Source organism: Carassius gibelio, chromosome B6 (genome assembly GCF_023724105.1).
Source record: "Carassius gibelio isolate Cgi1373 ecotype wild population from Czech Republic chromosome B6, carGib1.2-hapl.c, whole genome shotgun sequence".
Lineage (NCBI taxonomy): Eukaryota > Metazoa > Chordata > Actinopteri > Cypriniformes > Cyprinidae > Carassius > Carassius gibelio.
Genome location: NC_068401.1, coordinates 24638864 through 24656305, shown reverse-complemented (window position 1 = coordinate 24656305; position 17442 = coordinate 24638864). Strand labels below are relative to the sequence as shown.

The following is a 17442-nucleotide window of genomic DNA, read 5'->3' as shown; positions in this document are numbered from 1 at the left end:
TTATCCAAAACTATTTAGGATGCTAAGAACAAGCACATTTGTGAATGAAGGAGAGATGAATACATATTTTTGTTATCTCATAAATCTGTATTGGTTTAATTTTCTTTTTAATCTTTTGAAAATGTTGTTAACTTTTTGTGGTCCCCCTTGCCACTCTTTGGGGGTCCACATACCCCAGCTTGAAATCCTTTGCTATAATAAAAGACTCGCCTGCTCTCCTGCTCAAGTTGTTCCTCCAGTTGTGCCACTTTGGCCTCAAGAGCAGTGATGGAGGACTTAAATTTGGATTTGACTTGGCTCTCCATCTCCTGGAGTTTAGCTTTCAGCTCTTTATTCTGCCTCTCCATCAACTGTCTGGCGCTCTCGTTCTTTTGGGACGTGGTGCGTTCAGCCTGGAGCTCGTTGGTAAGTTGGTCAACCTGAAGGATGAAGAAAACATTTGAGGAAATGACATGGTTTTCATCCAAATTACAAAGTTCTGTCTCTGTAATGGCATTTCCATTCTCAAAGTTTTCAAATCAAAATACCTGCTGGGCACTCTTCCTCAGCTTGTCATTAAGCATCTCCATATTGCCCTGCTCCTCCTCCAGCTCTTCCTCCAGCTGTTGAATCTTCGCTTCCAACCGTCTCTTCTCATCAGCCAGTGCAGATCTTTGAGGTTCAGTTAAACCACATATTAGTTTCAATAAGAAAATGTGCTTGGAGCACATTTTTTCTGAAACGTTTCAGTACACAAACTGTGCTGGTATGTTTAAAAGTGAGCTATTTCACATAACTGAAATCTAGAACTACACTCTGTTCCTGTACAAACTAAAGAATGTCTACCATTAACTGTGACCGTGAAATCGAATCGGAAGTCGATTTATCAGAGGATTATAATGAATTCCACAGGATTCAAAGATTTCTATATTTTATTTTTATGACATACTCACTTTCCAGATGCATTGCTGGCCAACTCGTCAGCCAGTTCATCTCTCTCAGCTTCAGCTTGCTTTTTAGCCCTCTCAGCTGCAGCCAAGTCCTACATTTAAAGAATTTAACTGAATTCTTCAATAATAAAGATGAGACAATCATGCAAATCAATTGCCACAACAGTTCACAATATTTTTTGCCAACTGAACCCTTGAAACTTGACTACTTAAGGTCACTTTTTAAGTAATGCAAGCAATGAATTTTAAAATAATATTCTCATGTTTAGAATGCGTATCGTTATCTATTGTCTTTTTTATTTTTAAAATCCCAATTAGAATATCTATATCAGCTTATTATAATTACATTTTTCAAACGTAGTTCTATATTTGTATTTATATCATATATTGGTTGGGAAACCCTAAATTAGCCAATTCCAAAAACCCAGAATTGTGCTAGCTTGGAAATAATACATTTGTTTGAATGAACAGCCCCATACATAACTATTTTTGGACAAACATTCAAAGTTATCATTCATAGAAGCCTCACCTCATGCATCTGCAGAAGTTCAGCCTCCAAAGTCTTGGCCTTCCTCTCACTCTCCTTGGCACTGGATAAAACTTCCTCCCTGGCAGCTCGAGCATCATCAAGCTCTCTTTGGAAGTCTTTCATTTGAGCCTGCGTTATAAAAACACACTCAAATAATTACTAAATTACGTATATAATTGGAGTTTAATAAATTTATCAAATCACAAATGTTAGTTTTCACCTGGAGCTTGCGGAGCTGCTTGATCGCCTCTTCTCGTCCCTTGTTAGATGTCTCAACTTGGCCCTCAAGGTCCTTTATGTCTCCCTCCATTTTTTTCTTGGAAGCAGCTATTAGAGTTCTTTGCTTACGCTCATCTTCGAGTTCAGTTTCCAGCTCACGCACCTGTTGGTGAAGATGTCCGTTTAAACCCATCCAAACATATGGAAGTCAAAGTGAAGAAACAATACTGCACCTGTTTGATCAACTGCCTCTTCTTCTCCTCCCCTTGCTCATCTCTGCCCTGGAGATCTCGCTCAAACTGGGCCTTCAGAGCCTGCATGTTGACTTCCAGGCGCAGTTTGGCATCTTCTGCAGCCTGTAATTCATCCTCCAGCTCTTCCAACTGAGTCTTCATCTCTTCTACCTGAGCCTCCAGGCCACGTTTGGACTTCTCAAGCTCATGTACCTAAAATTAGAAAATGTGTTTGACTGAAAATTCTCTGTCCTTAAAATGACCTAATTGAAGGTTTGTTTCTGATTGACATTTATTTATTGGTTATACAGTAGTTGAACTTACACTCTTGCCCACATCATCTTTGGAGCTGACCAGGTCCTCCATTTCAGCACGAAGGGCTTTATTGGCTCTTTCGAGCTCCTCACGGGATTCTTGGGCTTCTTCAAGAGCTTTGGCTAAAGAAAGAGCTTTGGTCTCTTTCTCTCTGGCCTCGGCCTCTGCGCGATCTCGCTCATCTGCATACTTATTAGAGATGCTCTTCTCTTCAGCAAGCATCTGAAAGGAATGGAAGAAGTGAAGATACATCCACATCCACTGGCAAAACTACTTGATTTGGTAGACATGTAATGTTTTGAGAAGTGATAAAAAACCTGATCAAACTTCTTCTGTTTCTTCTCAAGGTTGGACACCAGCTGTCTCTGGTTGTCCAAATCCATCAGCGTGTCCTCAAGCTCCTGTTGCAGTCTGTTCTTGGTCTTCTCAAGCTTGTCGAAAGCTGCTGCCTTCTCCTCAAACTGAGTATTGGCAGCCTCCAGGTCTCTCTGCAGCCGCTTCTTGCCTTCTTCTAAAAGTTCAACATTACCTGACACCTCATCCAGCTTCTTCTTAAAGTCAGCGAGCTGTGGACACAAAGGACATTCAAGATATAAATATTAGGGCTTTAATGGAGCAAGACCATTGATTATTAATCTTATCGTTAACCTTACCTGAATGTTCAGTGTCGAAACCTGCCTCTCCACATTCCTCTTTGCTTCCGATTCTTCCTCAAGCTGCTCCTGAAGGGCATTACGGTCATCCTCCATTTGACGTAGTTTGGTGGAGAACTGGAGTTTTTGTCTCGTCTCTTCAGCCAGCAACTCCTAAAAATGTCCAAGTCAGCCAACAACTCAAATCCTGTTCATGTTGCTAAATTACGCTTCTGCTTTGAAGCTATAAATCAAAGAACACTACATAACATTGCACATACCTGTGTATCTTGCACTTGAGAAGTTAAGCTAGCCACATCCTTGTTAAGTTTGATGTTCTTCCCCTCTGCTTCATTAAGAAGGTTGGTAACACTCTCTAGTTCCACCTGGCAGGGCAAGAAACATGTTAAATACACAAGACGTTTGAAGTAACAAACATGTTGTACTGTAGGTTCTCCCAAAAGTGACAAACAATTTCTAATAAGAATAATCTTCTGCTACCACTCACAGTGATTTTAGAGACCCGATCTCCCAGCTCGGCTTTCTGCCTCTCACTATCATTGAAACGAGACTGCAGGTCAGCAAGCTGTCCTTCCACCTTCTTCCTCTTGTTTTCCACATCCTGTTTGCTCTGAGTAAGAGAACGGATCTCCACATGGAGCTCTGATGTTTCCTTCTCCAAAGCTTGCTTGGCTTTTTCCAGGTTTGACTTTACCTAAGAAGCATTTCATATATGTTTTACATTAGCACTAGGAGTTCTTCAGAATGTAAACCTATGAACAGAAATGATATGGTTGCCTACTCTCTTGGACTGCTCCAGCTGCTCTGTAAGCTCCTCAAAAGCTTGGGTATGTTTCTGTCTCATCTCCTGCACCTGGGCCTCATGGACACGACTCTCCTCCTCCATGGCTTTCTTCAAAAGAGTCACCTCCTGCTCACGTTTGGCCCTAAACAATATGAATAAATTATCTGTGCTCTATTAAATCAATGCAATTCATGTCAGATTAAAATGCAGATGTATGTACACACACCTGAGCTCCTGCTGAGTGGCTGTGGTGTCCAGTGTGTCCTCCAGCTCTGATTTGAGGGCTTCAAGCTCTTCTCCCAAGTCTCTCTTGGTTTTTTCAGCCTTATTCCGGGCAGCCCGCTCTGATTCTACATCCTCCTGAAGATCTGAGATGTGTCCCTCCAGCTCTCTAATTTTCTTCAGTGCATTGTTTTTCTGAGCTGTCTCATCCTCCAATCTGAAACAGAAATGCAAAGGGATTACAAAGGTTACTGTACATTTCTGTGTGAATTATACAAGTATTTTCAATGTCGCTTAATTTCTAAGACAATGTCTGTGACGAAATAATATACAAAACAATCATGCATTCAAATGTTAAATTAAAGATCTGTATACCGTGCCAGTGCAGCCTGAAGCTCCTCCTCTTTTTTAGCAAGCTGGGCTTTCAGATCAGCAATCTGAGCTTGAAGGTCAGCAATCTGCTCCTGAAGGTCATTTGACTCACCCTCCAACTTTCTCTTGGCTTTTTCCAGCTCCTGTCGAGTCTTTTCCTCTTTCTTCAAGCGCACTACAGATTATATAAAAAATATATTCACTTATTACTGAATGAACTGAATTAGACATAAATGTGATTTCCAGACAAACATTATCATCATGCATCAACAGTAAATAATGACAAACCCTCCAATTCTGAGATCATTGACTCATGCTTATTCTTCAGCTTTGTCAGGTTTTTGGATTTTTCTTCTTCTTCAGCAAGGTTTGAGCTAAAGTCTGCTACCCTTTCTTCTAGAAGCTTCCTCTCCTGAAAAAGAGTACTTAAAATTGAACACTTCAATTGCCACCAAAATATGTCATCTTAAAACAAGAAGAAAAATCAAATTTGTTGAATTTGACCTTCTGCAATTTGTTGTTGTGGTCCTCCATCATCAAGATATCATCTTCTAGCTTCTTGATCTTGGCATCACAAGTAACCTTCTCCAGTTGCAACTTCTGACGAGCATCTTCTTCCTCCTCAAGATGTTCCTCAAGATCCTTAGAACATTATTTTAGAGACAAGAGAGAGCTATGGATTAAATAGAAGCATTTAAAGATATCAAAGGACTGAATTTGTGTTTCTTGCCAGTGAATGAATACCAATAAATGAAAACCTACTTTGATCTGATCGTGCATTTTCTTCTTTTCCAGTTGTAAGGCTGCACCACGATCCTCCTCCTCCTCCAACCTGGCCTCCATCTCATGCAAGATCTCCTCAAGTTCTTGCTTTTTGCTAGCTAACCGTACTCTCATTTCCTCTGCCTCAGCGTAGAGCTCTGTCTCAGCCTGCAGCTTCTCCTGGAGCTGGTTCCTTTCATCCATAAGCTACAGATGGAAGGAATATATTGTATAATCAATGTATGATTAATTGCTTGTAAACGTAAGAGGACAAAGTAAGATTTAATCATACCTGTGCATGTTTCACTGAAACGTCTTTTAGCTCTGTCTCAAATTTTTGAGCAGATTCTTTGGCTCTATGGAGCTCCTCCTCCTTTAGACTCATCTCCTCTTCTTGGCGTGTCACCTGGAGGAGAGGCTTCACCTGTGGGCATTGATGGAAACATGTTTAGATTAGTACTAACAGAAACCCTTTAACATATTACTATGAAACCAAATTTTACAGGGAAATGTTTCACCTTGGTGAAGAGTCTCCACCATTGCCAGTTCCTGAGTTTCAGATAAGCAGCACAGTTCCTCTGGATCACCTTCATAGCTGTTAGCTGTTGCTGCCTCTTAGCAAAGGCCCTGCACAGAGTTTTAAATAAGAAGTACTCAAATTGCAAATTACCATTTTGAAAAATTTTGGAATGGAAAAACCATTTTATAAACTCTACCCACTTTCTAGCTAGGAATCCCCTGGCCTGTGCCTGGAAGGCAATGATTATGACTGTGATCTTCAAGTCACGCTCCTCTTCAAGCTGGGCCAGGACTCCTGTGCGGAAGAAGATTTTGCTCTGACCAATACGGTACAGATTTGGGTCCAGGTCCAGGTGCTTGATCTACAGAGAGGGTTAGGTATGAATACTGGTTGCCACAATTAGATACAAGTTAGCAGAGTAATGAAACAACTCTGGCAAGAATAATGGGAAAATTCCATGAAGAGGAGCAAAACGTGATGATGAAATCACTTTTGAGACTATTTAAAATCGGATGTGCTGCAGGCATCTTGGCTTTGTTCTCTAGAACAGTAAAGTCTGATTTTGCATCTGAAACTTCCTGATTCAAGAAATTATTTTTTAAAAAGAGAGAAGTCTTTCTATGACATGCTTATTAACAAGATTTAATTTGATAACATCTTACCATCAGACAGCAGGCTTGCTTGCCATCCATGAAACCCTTTGGAATAGCACTTGGTGCCAAGACCTCATATCTATATGTCAAGGTAAAATGAAAAGAACTGTATTACACCTGATAACCTGTACCATGCAATATATTTGGCACAAAATATGTAGTCACACTGGTTTTGAACTGAACATTAGAGTCCAAGTAGAAATGTATTTTTTACTTTTTAAAAAGGTTGTGAATCTTGCCGTGTCATTCTGGAGATTTTTTTAAATACTGTTTTAACTTGACGTGCAGTTCGACAAGTCAAATTAGTCTCACTAAATGAAAAGATCAATCTAAAATAATAAAGCTACCCACCGCTGTCTGAACTCTTGGAAGACAATTCTGTTAGGGAATCCCTGGCGGCAGATACGAATGCCCTCTAGCACACCATTGCATCTCAACTGTTCAAGCACCAGGTGGGCCTCCAACTTTCCTGCCTGAAGGAGAAAAAAAGTACCTTCAACATGCATATAGACAGATATAAAACTAGAATGAAAATGAACCCTATGCCCAAACAGCATTGGCACCACTAATTTTTACATGCTATGCAGTAATGACGTACCCGTTTCTCATGGTTAGGGATAATGCAACGGACAAAGTTTGGCTGCGTGTTGTGCAGTGTGGTCATTAGTTTGGCCAAAGACTCTTTGTAAAGCTGGCCCACAGTACGGAACATGCCCTTCTTGGTCTTAGAGGCACCAGGTGCAAAGCTGTCTGACATTTTGGCAATGGTTTCCAATCCAACCACACGGTCAGCTGAGAAATCAAAAATATAGATGTCAGAAATTATTTGTTATCTAAATTACTCTTTTGATGCAATACTGTGCTTTGATTAACCAAAACAAAAAATACCTGTAGAAAACATTTCTATTTGTGACACTAATTATTAACATACATTCAGTGATCGCAGCTGACTGGTGGATAGTGTATGAAATATGAGAAGCATTTTTAGCTGATACTGACCATCTTTCCACAGATCTTGCACAAATGGATTGGAGGAATTATTGAGCAGCGCTGTAACGTTGTCATTTAAGGGGTCCATGTTCTTGGTCAGCCAAGCTATGGAATTGTAGTCCACCTAATTGAGAAAGGGTAGGTTAGGGTCATGATATTTAATACGGAGTGAAAAATTCACTAAGAATGAACTGTGCACGTCTGCATTTTGTTAACAGTCTCCACAAAATTCCAACTGGACATTATTATCACAACACAATTCCCTACAGTATCTTGCAGGCCTGTTCGGAGTCCTGAATATGCCCAAGAGTCTGTATTCCTTGGGTTATTCATGCCTGGATCGCAATTCTATCCAGATATAAATCAATAAATGAATCTTTCCTTTAAGCCTGAACTCACCCGTCCAGCATAGTGAAACACAGAGAATTCCGTCTTGTCCTTCAGTTGCTTAGGTTTAGCAAACTTAGTATGATTAACATGAGTGTTACAAAGTTTCTCCACGAAGGAAACATCTGTTGCCTTTGGAAACCAACACTCTTCATCCAGCAGAGCCAGGATGCCTGGAGGATTGTTCTGTGGAGGAGTTTCAGTAAAGTGAGTGACATTAAATTCTGTAACGATAAGACATCATTACTTCTATGCAAGACTTCCATCAAAAGTGTGCTTTGTTACAGCAATTGCGTAGAGCAAGAACCATTCTGCTCCTGCAAATCTACACACATTCAAACTTACCGGCCTTTCAATGAGCTCGATGCAAGGTTGCAGATCCAGCCCAAAGTCAATAAAGTTCCATTCGATGCCTTCACGCTGGTACTCTTCCTGCTCCAGGATGAACATGGTGTGGTTGAACAGCTGCTGAAGCTTCTCGTTGGTGTAGTTGATGCAGAGCTGCTCAAAGGAATTGTCCTGAATAAAGAAAAACAGTATATTTTTACATTAGCCTTAATACTTAATTTTTTTTTTTACCAAATGGAATTCTTTTCTTTTGTTTTTTTCAAACCTCAAAGATCTCAAAGCCAGCAATGTCCAAGATCCCAAGGAATGAGGCACCTTGACGTTTTGTCTTGTCCAGTGCCTTATTAACTCTTAGAAGGATCCAACGGAACAAACGTTCATACATGGCTTTAGCTAAAGCTTCAATGGCAAAATCAGCCTGTAAGGGGAAAAGTATATTATTTTTAATACCGTACGTACTTCCATAATGACAATCATGCAGGGGATTGCCAGTTTCATTACATAAGTCACAACTACACTCTCTTCACCTGTTCTTTGGTTTGGGCCTTCTGCACAACCTCACGACCCACTTTAATGCGTGGCGTCAGAATGGCTCTTGTGAAGTCTGTCACATTAATGCCTTGGAGATGGCAAACTTTCTGGGCGGCTGAGAATAAGACACACATTTCAGAAGTCATTTATTGATGATTATATTAGCCTGAGAAATCTTTAATCGGGCATTTTCCCCAATGTTTCTGACCTGTGTTGTCTGGCATGGTAGCCTGTTCCTGGTTCCTCTCTTTTTTGAACTCAATGTTACCCAACTGAAGCACAGTTGAGACAACTTTGAGGACATCTGACAAAATAAATACAATTTCTCAATTTCAATTTATCTTACTAATGTCTCAATGTCTCTAAACGTGTTTTGTTTTATAGACACAGTGTGTATTTTTCACTGCATTTAATACCTGTTCTTTCTTCAACAGTGAAGCCCATGATATCCATGGCCTCCATGGTTTCTTCATACATTTCATCATCCTGGTTGCCTGGAATCTGGACATGGCCAGCCGAGAGGAAACGGTAGTTGCTGAAGTTTTCAAGCAAAAGCTCCTCTGCCAATAGAGAATAAAAATCCCTCAAAATATCACAGCAACAGTACAGTTTATGCAAGAATATCCATTAATTTATAAATCTAAGTCATTAGGTTTATATCCATGAAAAACTGTCACCATATGCCAGTATGTTCTGACAAATTGAAGTGTCTCCACCTACCGCGTAATTTGTCCTTTGCTCCAGCTACCATGTAGTAGAAGATGTGGAAAGCTCTTTCAGTTTTTGCTTGTCTGATACAACGAGATTTCTCTAACAGATCTGAAGTCATTTGGACATTAAGGTGAAACTTTGCAGAGATAAAATGTTTCAATTGATATTCTAATTGTTTATTAATTCAGGATCTGAGATTGATCTGCATATGTATTTGGCTTATTCAAGTCATTAAGGATACAGGTCTCTATGTTGGCTCCAACTATGAAACCTGTCACATCAAAGTTAATGCGGATAAATTTGCCCTGTAAAGAAATGATTTTGAAACCATTAATAAATTACAGTCTTGGTTGATCGGGGTAAAAAATGCTATCATACAGCATTCGCAAACTTACGAATCGGGAAGAGTTGTCATTCTTGATGGTCTTGGCATTACCAAAGGCCTCTAGAATTGGATTGGCCTGCAGTAGTTGCTTTTCCAGCTCACCCTACAGTACCAGAGTTAGAAAGTAATGAGAATCATTCCATAGAAAACACTTCAAGGAAGATAAAAGGAGAATGGGACATGCCAGAAGATTGGAATTAAAAAGAAAAAAAAAATAAGACAACTAACAAAAGGCGTATACAATTAGAGTATACAATGCCACTTTTTAATTATAAATGTTTGGCAGGACAAAATTACAAAATGCCCCAAATCATTTCTTAACATGTGTGCTTCAGATACTTAAGATTCAAGTCTTAAACAGTGCACGAACAATTAGGTCATGTCCATTTAGATGGGCATAATCCCCTTAGATCAAAAGAATGCTGTTCTATCCGCTGCCAAATCTTATGCAGTGAAAAGCCCTGCCAAGCATGTCCACTTTATACAAGGATATCAAGAGAATTGGTTGAGGTCATACTTAGCATGTAGAAAAAGGACATATCAATGGGGATAATGAAATGGATCTCAGTAATAGATCTTCAAGTGTTCACTAAAAAAGATAAAAGTTACTCAGTGGGATGAAACAGAGTCCTTAGAGAGCATAATGCTGCCTTTGCATCACAAAGCCTCTTGTGTCATTTGACCACATAATTAATTTCTCATTTTTAGACTTAGACGAGGCAGAAAAAGGTTTCAACCGTGACACAAACTTTCGATTACTTTCTTATTGAGCATCAAAAAAAGAAAATATCGAGAAAAAGAAAATATCTACCAGAGACAGCTTGCCGCTGAGAAGAAAAGAAGATCGCTGATAGCTTCAGACACTGACAAAGAAAAATAAAGTAAACTAGAAAGGAAACAGAAGAAGTGACATTTAGAATGATGGAGACAGAGAGACTGCTGAGAGAGAGAGAGATTGTTGGGAAGAAGAGGACAGAGTTGGTAGACTGTATCAACATTCCAAAAAGCACTTGGCTGATTTTGAAAGCTTCTCTCAGTGGTCTCAGGGCAAATCATATCAGCAGATGACAGCTTCATTGGTCCACAGAGTGCTAGTCAGAGTATGTGAGTGACGTGGGATGGAAGAGGAATGTGCAGTGGAGTTGCGTTGCGTTATATTTCACTCAAAACATTAGTGTTTTCTCTTGTGCTCCATCGCAAATATAACAAGTAAAAAAATAACCCATAGTGCAATTAAATGTCAGCAAGAATTCAATGCGTTTTAAACAAATTTGATAAACTATTAAGCGCTCAGAAGAAAAGAAAGTTGGAGAAGACAAAAATGAAAAATGTTTTGAAAAATTTATGACAAATGGTGCAGCGTAGGGGACTTTAAAGTGTGGGCTAAGGGGCGTTTACAAAACATTGTTTTCAACTAAAACCGTAAAATTTTTAATCTTTTTGGTCATTCATTTTGAGGTCCTAAAAAAATGCTAAGTTTTGAAATACAGACATGTTGTGTTTCTTTACAAAGTGAACTACTGGCTTGGTGTAACATAATACAGCATTCTCATGAATTGGTGTAAATGTTTTTGTGTACGGATGGCAATGAAACAAACAAACAAAACTAAAAATCCCAAAATGCAAGAGTAAAACATTTTTCGCTTTAATGCATCATCGTCGTGTAAATGAACCAGAAGTGTTCTTTTACATTAAACTAAAGTCTAATCTTCAAGATCAGTAGACTATTCAAACTTTCAAACACACAAACAATCATGCTAATGGGCCATCGTTTTTTGAATCAATGTTTATGAAGTTAGAAAACATCATTAGAGAATACAGCAGGAAAATTAATTGGGTGCAAATTTCTCACGCCAGTCAGTGTAGAACAAACAACAAGACGGAATAATAAAAAAAAAAAAAAACCCTGAGTGGAGTTAGAAAATAACTGTCGATTCACTCCACTCACATACTCTGATGTTCTCTCTCCCTCACATACAATTCGCCTTATTTAAGTTTCACCTAAAGAAAAAAACACCAATAATTTCAACCTTGAACTATTCAGACGCCAAATAAATACGATTAATAGGATATCAGAAGGAGTGTTTAGGAAATTTCAAAGTAGTGCATTCAAGTGTAACAAAACTACTTTAAGAACCAAAAGCATAACTATTATGGGCATACCTTTAAAGCTCATATGCATGGCAGTTATGCAAAAAAAAATCCTAAAACCAGCTATAATGTGTGCATATATTTTGGTTTCCTTGCATATCTCATGTATCGTACCTCGTAAGTACACATTAGCACAGATCTACACTGAGATGGTATTAATATTCCTAATGCACACACATATGAGCTTGACAGATGATGCACATTAACCTGTGGTAGATTAATTAGTGATCAAGGAAAAATGAGAAAGGATGTAAGATCAACAATTCAAAAGGCTATACGTTGGCATGCACACACACTGTGCTCAGACACACCGTTTCAATACCAGGCATCCGCTCTGGCAAAGAAAAAGTTAACCACATCTCAGATGGGGGAATGGCACACACGTGATCTAACGGCATAATCTTGATTTCATTATTTTTATCTAATGATTTTTTAACCATCATGCAAACACTGGAGCTCTTTGGCACATTGTCTACAACATTTAAACAGTAGCCATTCGGGTGGTTTAAGGGTCCCTCCATGTAAGACTTGTCTAATGTCACTCTCAGTGAGAAACTCAAGCATGCAAACTCTCAAACCCACACAAGAAGGAGTTGTACACAATCCTTTTTACTCACATAGGCAAACTGTTGTCCTGTATGTTGCTATTTGAGGAAATTCATTAAGGAAATTAAGGAAATTGTCATTAGAAAAGTGTAAACTAAGAGCATTCTGTTGCATTCACTGGTTTTCCTTTAGCATATGTAGAAGTCTTGATTTCCTTGGGATACAAATGGCTCAGCAGCATATAATCAAAACATATTTCAGTATCAGGCAAAATAACAGCCAGTACAAGAGACAACATAATCTTGTGATAAATGGGATATGATATCAAACATTAAAGACTGAAATGAGTGTTCTTATCTGTTCACAGTTTGACCTCTGCACATCATTACTTTAGTGATTTAAAAGGATTCAGAATGTCAGACTTTGATTCAAAAGAATGAGGTCAAAGCAAAGGACAGAGGTTATCAAAAGAGACAGGTTATCAAACAGAGAAAGAATTATTCAGACTATTTGTACTTACAGCGCTTGTGTCTTTCTTGCCTTTGTGGGACGAGGCCACTACAGCCAAATACTGGATGACTTTCTTGGTGTTTTCTGTCTTCCCAGCACCTGATTCTCCACTAGGAAGAAAGCAACAGTAAATGATAAAACTGTTCTTTCATTCAGTAATACCTATGATCAAAATACCAATTTTCTTTTTTTTTTTGTTTGGCGAGGCATCAAAAGAACAATATTACAGTTTTAGGTGAGACTAGGTTTTAGTTGTATTAAAGCTGCAGTAGGGAACTTTTGACGCTCTAGCGGTTAATAAACAGAACTGCTTGCGTCTTGCGGAAGAACATCGTAGCCGGAACTACTTCTCTCTGTTTATGTCTATGAAGAATCACAAAGGTACTGGGTTACTCCGCCACGGTATCCCCGAAGCAATCTAAAATAGTCCGAATATAAACACTTATTATAGGTGCACCCTAGTGATTAAGGACAAGCCAAAAACACGGTTTGGAAAATGGATTCATTGTATACTCGCTTATTAAATAAATTTTTCTACATTTTGAACACAAACAAAGTTACGGACCGTAGCTCTGATTGGTTATTTTTTACCGGGAGCGATGGAGTTTCTGCAAATGGCAATAGGACCACTGGGAGGAGCCAGAGGAGCTTGATTTTTTTCATAGATTATCTGTCTCATATTCTACTGTAAGGAAATAATGACAGGTTTAATAAATATGTAAAAAATATTTTTTTTACAAAAGTTCCCTACAGCACCTTTAATGTAATAAAAATCAGTACAGGTTTTGACAGGTCTTTTCAGGTTGTCTGCCATATTTATGACCATCAACAGAGGAAAAGTAATGGCTGTGAATACAAAATACATGAACAGAGATACCAAGAAAAGTATAAATCATTAGAATTTTTTTTTTAATAAGTGTTTTTGACATCTCTTATGTTCACCAAGGCTGCATTAAAAAAGAAAAAAGAAAAAAAAACACCTTAAAAAGGAATATTGTGAAATATTACAATTTAAAATAACTGTTGTCTGTTTTTTTAAATGGAATTTATCCCTGTGTTGCGAAGCTGAATTTTCAGCATCATTACTGCAGTCTTCAGTGTCACATGGTTCTTCTTGAATCATTCTAATATCCTGATTTGCTGCTCAATAAATGTTTCTTATAAATAAAGTTGACAATATTTGTGCTGCTTAATATTTTTGTGGAGATTGTGAAGTTCAAAAGAACATAATTTATATATATATATATATATATATATATATATATATATATATACACATACATACACATATGTAGATTTTTTGATAGATTTTTTTAATTATCATCTATAATTTACCTTGTTACAAGGGGTTACAGTGCACTATTGCCTTCTGTGATAGGAAAGAGATATGATTGAACCTTCATTCTGAAAGCTAACATTTCCATATTAGGAAAACTGAGCCGGGATCTACAGGCCCTGCTGCAGCCCAAGGGCTGGTTCTTTGGCTGGAGCAGGATGCCCTCAGATCACTTCACTCAACACATATAAAGCCATTTTATGGGGCACTTCACAATGCATTGTTTTTAGATCCACTGATCCACTGTAAAATTCATGATGGTTATGGTTACTGCTGCCAAATGGGGATTGAAGCACTGGACCATTCCCATACACCACAAGGATATGGGAAAATACGTATGGATTTTTCATAGAGCACTCAGATCAGTGGTTTTTAACAATCCATGTGTTTTTACCAGTTTAACGGCACCTTCTTATTAATACTCTTTGGTGGTCATTCCCAGTCTCCAAAAAGGGTCTCCATGAGAGCGTTGGGCCAAGCAGAAACATCCTGATGTCATTAGAGAATTCTATGCCCTAGCAACGGTTGCCCTAGAGCAGTTTAAATGGCTTCCGTTTCCTATTCCACACTCAGAGGAAGTTTGCAGACAGTATTTATGGGTGCCTCCCACACTGACACATCGAATCAACACCATTTTATTTTAACATCCGCATATTTCACAGCTGTTTTATTACCACACAGATGTATAACAATGAACATGACCCTTGAACATCATTTTATGTCTTTTCAGTAGAGCAACAGCTATTTTCACACGTTTTTTTTTGTTTTTTTCAGGACAGGCAATTTTGTTGCGGGGCCTACACAGATGCAAACCAAATGCCCAGTAATGACTCAAAAACAAGCATAATTGAAGCCAACATGCTTGATCTGGATTTAGAATCAGGACAGGGGGCACATTTCCTGTGAGTAGGCCGACTCTGAGGAGACATGACCCTTGAGGTTCATCTGCCTTGTTCCCACTGCTGAGAACTTTTTTAAAAATGTGATAGTAGAAGAATGTGGTTGCAGCCACATTTTAATCGTTAAATATTAAATTAAAAGGGTCTTGATGTGTTTATCATTAGTCTAAATTTGTCAAAACTGTTTTTTTTTTTGAGGAATGTAAACAGTAACCACTGACACAGATGACATGCCTTTAACCGCTGTCAGATGACACTGAATAACATCATATGGCTTCATCTGCAATGTGATTAAAATGCTGTGTTTACAGGGGTCATTTGATGCGATTTCATTTTTGCCTTTCTCTTTGGACTGTTACAAGCTCTTGGTGCATGAAGAAGATCTGTTAATTTGCAAAGATTAAAGTCTCAAATCCAAAGATATATTCTTTATCAAAGTTAAGACTCTGCCATGTCCCCCTAAAACGGCTCATTCAAACACGCCCCCACATATCTGCATCACAATGTGGAAATATTTGTGTAATGCGGCCAAATTTTCACACAAAGAAAGAAGGTGTGGTTCCAGTAACCGCAGCTAGTGTTGAAGCTGTCATGTCAGGAAGATGCTGTGTATCTAGGTGAAAGCAGAAGTACTTTATTTGGCCTTCTGAAAGTAGATGCATTTAGGAATCTTTAAGATTACTTACAACAGAAAAGCAACACATTTTATGCAAGACTGTTCCGTGAACCGAGGAGAGGAGGTAATTCTGAGTTTGCTACGAAAATCTGGTGCCTCTGAATCAGCTACTGTAAGTATGTTTTGTTATTAATTTAAGTATTTGCTATTGAATGTTCAAATCGCGTGTATGTAAGAGAGAGACAGATGGTTACACAGTGGAGTCAGCTGTCTTAACCGTCCGTGGCCTGTGTACTGCTGACACATAAGAGCTTCATCACTGTATCTGTCAGGTGACTCTGTTCCTCTTTCGGGCTTGAACTGATGGTCAAACTAAGGACATTATTAACTGTATTTACATTTATTTTGAAAGATGAAGCTCCATTATGGAAAGGGGCGTTACATTTCCGACGAGTGCTTGCTGTGTTCAGCCAATCACAATGCACTGGGTCAGTTGGCCAATCAGAGCAGACTGCGCTTGTCAGAAGGAGGGACTTTGTAGAAAATTACACGTTTGAGAGAGGCGGGGCCTACAATAATGTACAGTATTTGAAAAATAATGTGTTTTTTTAACATTAAAGCATGTCAACATATTCTGTTACACAAGATAATGATATGATCCCTTTAAAGAAAATTAAGCAAAAAACATTTCAAAAACCTTTTTTTTTGTTAAAATTAAGACTTTTTACAAAACCCTGATGTTACACAAATTTTAGATTTCTCAGAGCTATTCAAAACAAGGTTGCCAGGTATTCAATTTAGGCAATCAAGTTTAGCTCTACCTGTCTATATCTATTTGTAATTGTGTTTCAGCCATTACCCTTATGAAAATAAACATGGTTTTATTATGGTAAAAGTGTAACAATGTTTTCTTTTTCTGTATTGATTACCATTTTTATAACCAGAGTTTTACTTCAAATTCCATTAGTTTGTGAATTTGCGGTGACCATGATTTAACTAAAGTAACCATGTTATTTTTTGTAGTAAAACCATGGTTAATTTTCATAAGGGATAAGATATTTCAGCTGTAAGTATGAAAAAATAAGTTTTTTTAAATTAAAATAAACTGGGCGTATTTATTTAAATTTAATTAACCATGATTCTATATGTTCTTCAATTAGAACAATATTATAAGTTGTTTAGGGAGAGTGTACAGTATATGATATGTGATTTATGTTATAAAATGAGGTTTGATTTTATGTATTTTTTCATTCATGTATTTTAAAAATTAATTCTGCAGCTCACTGGAAGTCCTGGTTGAGAAGCAGTACTTTAATAATACTAATAAGTGTAATTTATATAGTGCCTTCCCATAATTTAAGGACACTTTAAAATTGAGATACAGCAGGGATACTTGTTAGACTCAAAGCAGTTATTTCAGTGATGCAAATAAAACAATGAAAAGCACTCACGTGCAAAGAATAGACTGGTCCTCTCGATCTGTAGAAAGAAATGACAGACATTACAACGACCCAAGGAAACTGTCAGGCTGGTGCTTATGGAAACTGCAAGACAGTATACCATGTCGTTTTTGAATATCATGAAATACATAAGGGCTGCTTTTAAGCCTAAGGGGGAAAAGTTCTTGACAGTAACTAAACTGGTCTATGATGAATACCATTGTTATTACAGCATCCAATAATGCACATAATCTAATAATCTTTGATTTCCAGTGCAGCAATTTGATTTGCTGAAGAAGAAATTGACTCCACTCTTCTCTTGGGAGATGCAACACAATTCTTACTGAGTTCAACAATGGGATAATCATTGATTCATGCTGCTAAAATTAGAAAACCTTCTCA

The 17442-nt window shown here is 38.1% G+C and overlaps 1 protein-coding gene across 4 annotated transcripts in view; it reads right to left on the bottom strand.

The window, feature by feature from the left end:
* myh11a (myosin, heavy chain 11a, smooth muscle) overlaps positions 1-17442 on the bottom strand; it is a 29595-nt gene that overhangs the window by 4569 nt on the left and 7584 nt on the right. For 2 of the 4 annotated variants that reach the window (XM_052559694.1, XM_052559697.1), the window contains exons 4-39: positions 17053-17080; positions 12761-12860; positions 12312-12338; positions 9554-9646; positions 9400-9463; positions 9168-9266; positions 8864-9007; positions 8656-8751; positions 8444-8562; positions 8182-8334; positions 7914-8087; positions 7581-7754; positions 7191-7305; positions 6790-6983; positions 6543-6664; positions 6201-6270; positions 5739-5899; positions 5537-5645; positions 5311-5442; positions 5019-5225; positions 4761-4898; positions 4545-4668; positions 4260-4431; positions 3889-4101; positions 3660-3804; positions 3366-3572; positions 3139-3243; positions 2879-3031; positions 2543-2791; positions 2235-2447; positions 1911-2123; positions 1679-1840; positions 1459-1587; positions 933-1021; positions 528-651; positions 211-419 (exon numbers count right to left, since the gene is read on the bottom strand). In XM_052559694.1, the coding sequence (XP_052415654.1) occupies positions 211-419; positions 528-651; positions 933-1021; positions 1459-1587; positions 1679-1840; positions 1911-2123; positions 2235-2447; positions 2543-2791; positions 2879-3031; positions 3139-3243; positions 3366-3572; positions 3660-3804; positions 3889-4101; positions 4260-4431; positions 4545-4668; positions 4761-4898; positions 5019-5225; positions 5311-5442; positions 5537-5645; positions 5739-5899; positions 6201-6270; positions 6543-6664; positions 6790-6983; positions 7191-7305; positions 7581-7754; positions 7914-8087; positions 8182-8334; positions 8444-8562; positions 8656-8751; positions 8864-9007; positions 9168-9266; positions 9400-9463; positions 9554-9646; positions 12312-12338; positions 12761-12860; positions 17053-17080 (5026 nt within the window). The remainder of the gene's footprint in view (positions 1-210; positions 420-527; positions 652-932; positions 1022-1458; positions 1588-1678; positions 1841-1910; positions 2124-2234; positions 2448-2542; positions 2792-2878; positions 3032-3138; positions 3244-3365; positions 3573-3659; positions 3805-3888; positions 4102-4259; positions 4432-4544; positions 4669-4760; positions 4899-5018; positions 5226-5310; positions 5443-5536; positions 5646-5738; positions 5900-6200; positions 6271-6542; positions 6665-6789; positions 6984-7190; positions 7306-7580; positions 7755-7913; positions 8088-8181; positions 8335-8443; positions 8563-8655; positions 8752-8863; positions 9008-9167; positions 9267-9399; positions 9464-9553; positions 9647-12311; positions 12339-12760; positions 12861-17052; positions 17081-17442) is intronic. The other 2 variants (XM_052559695.1, XM_052559696.1) reach the window with 2 other exon arrangements.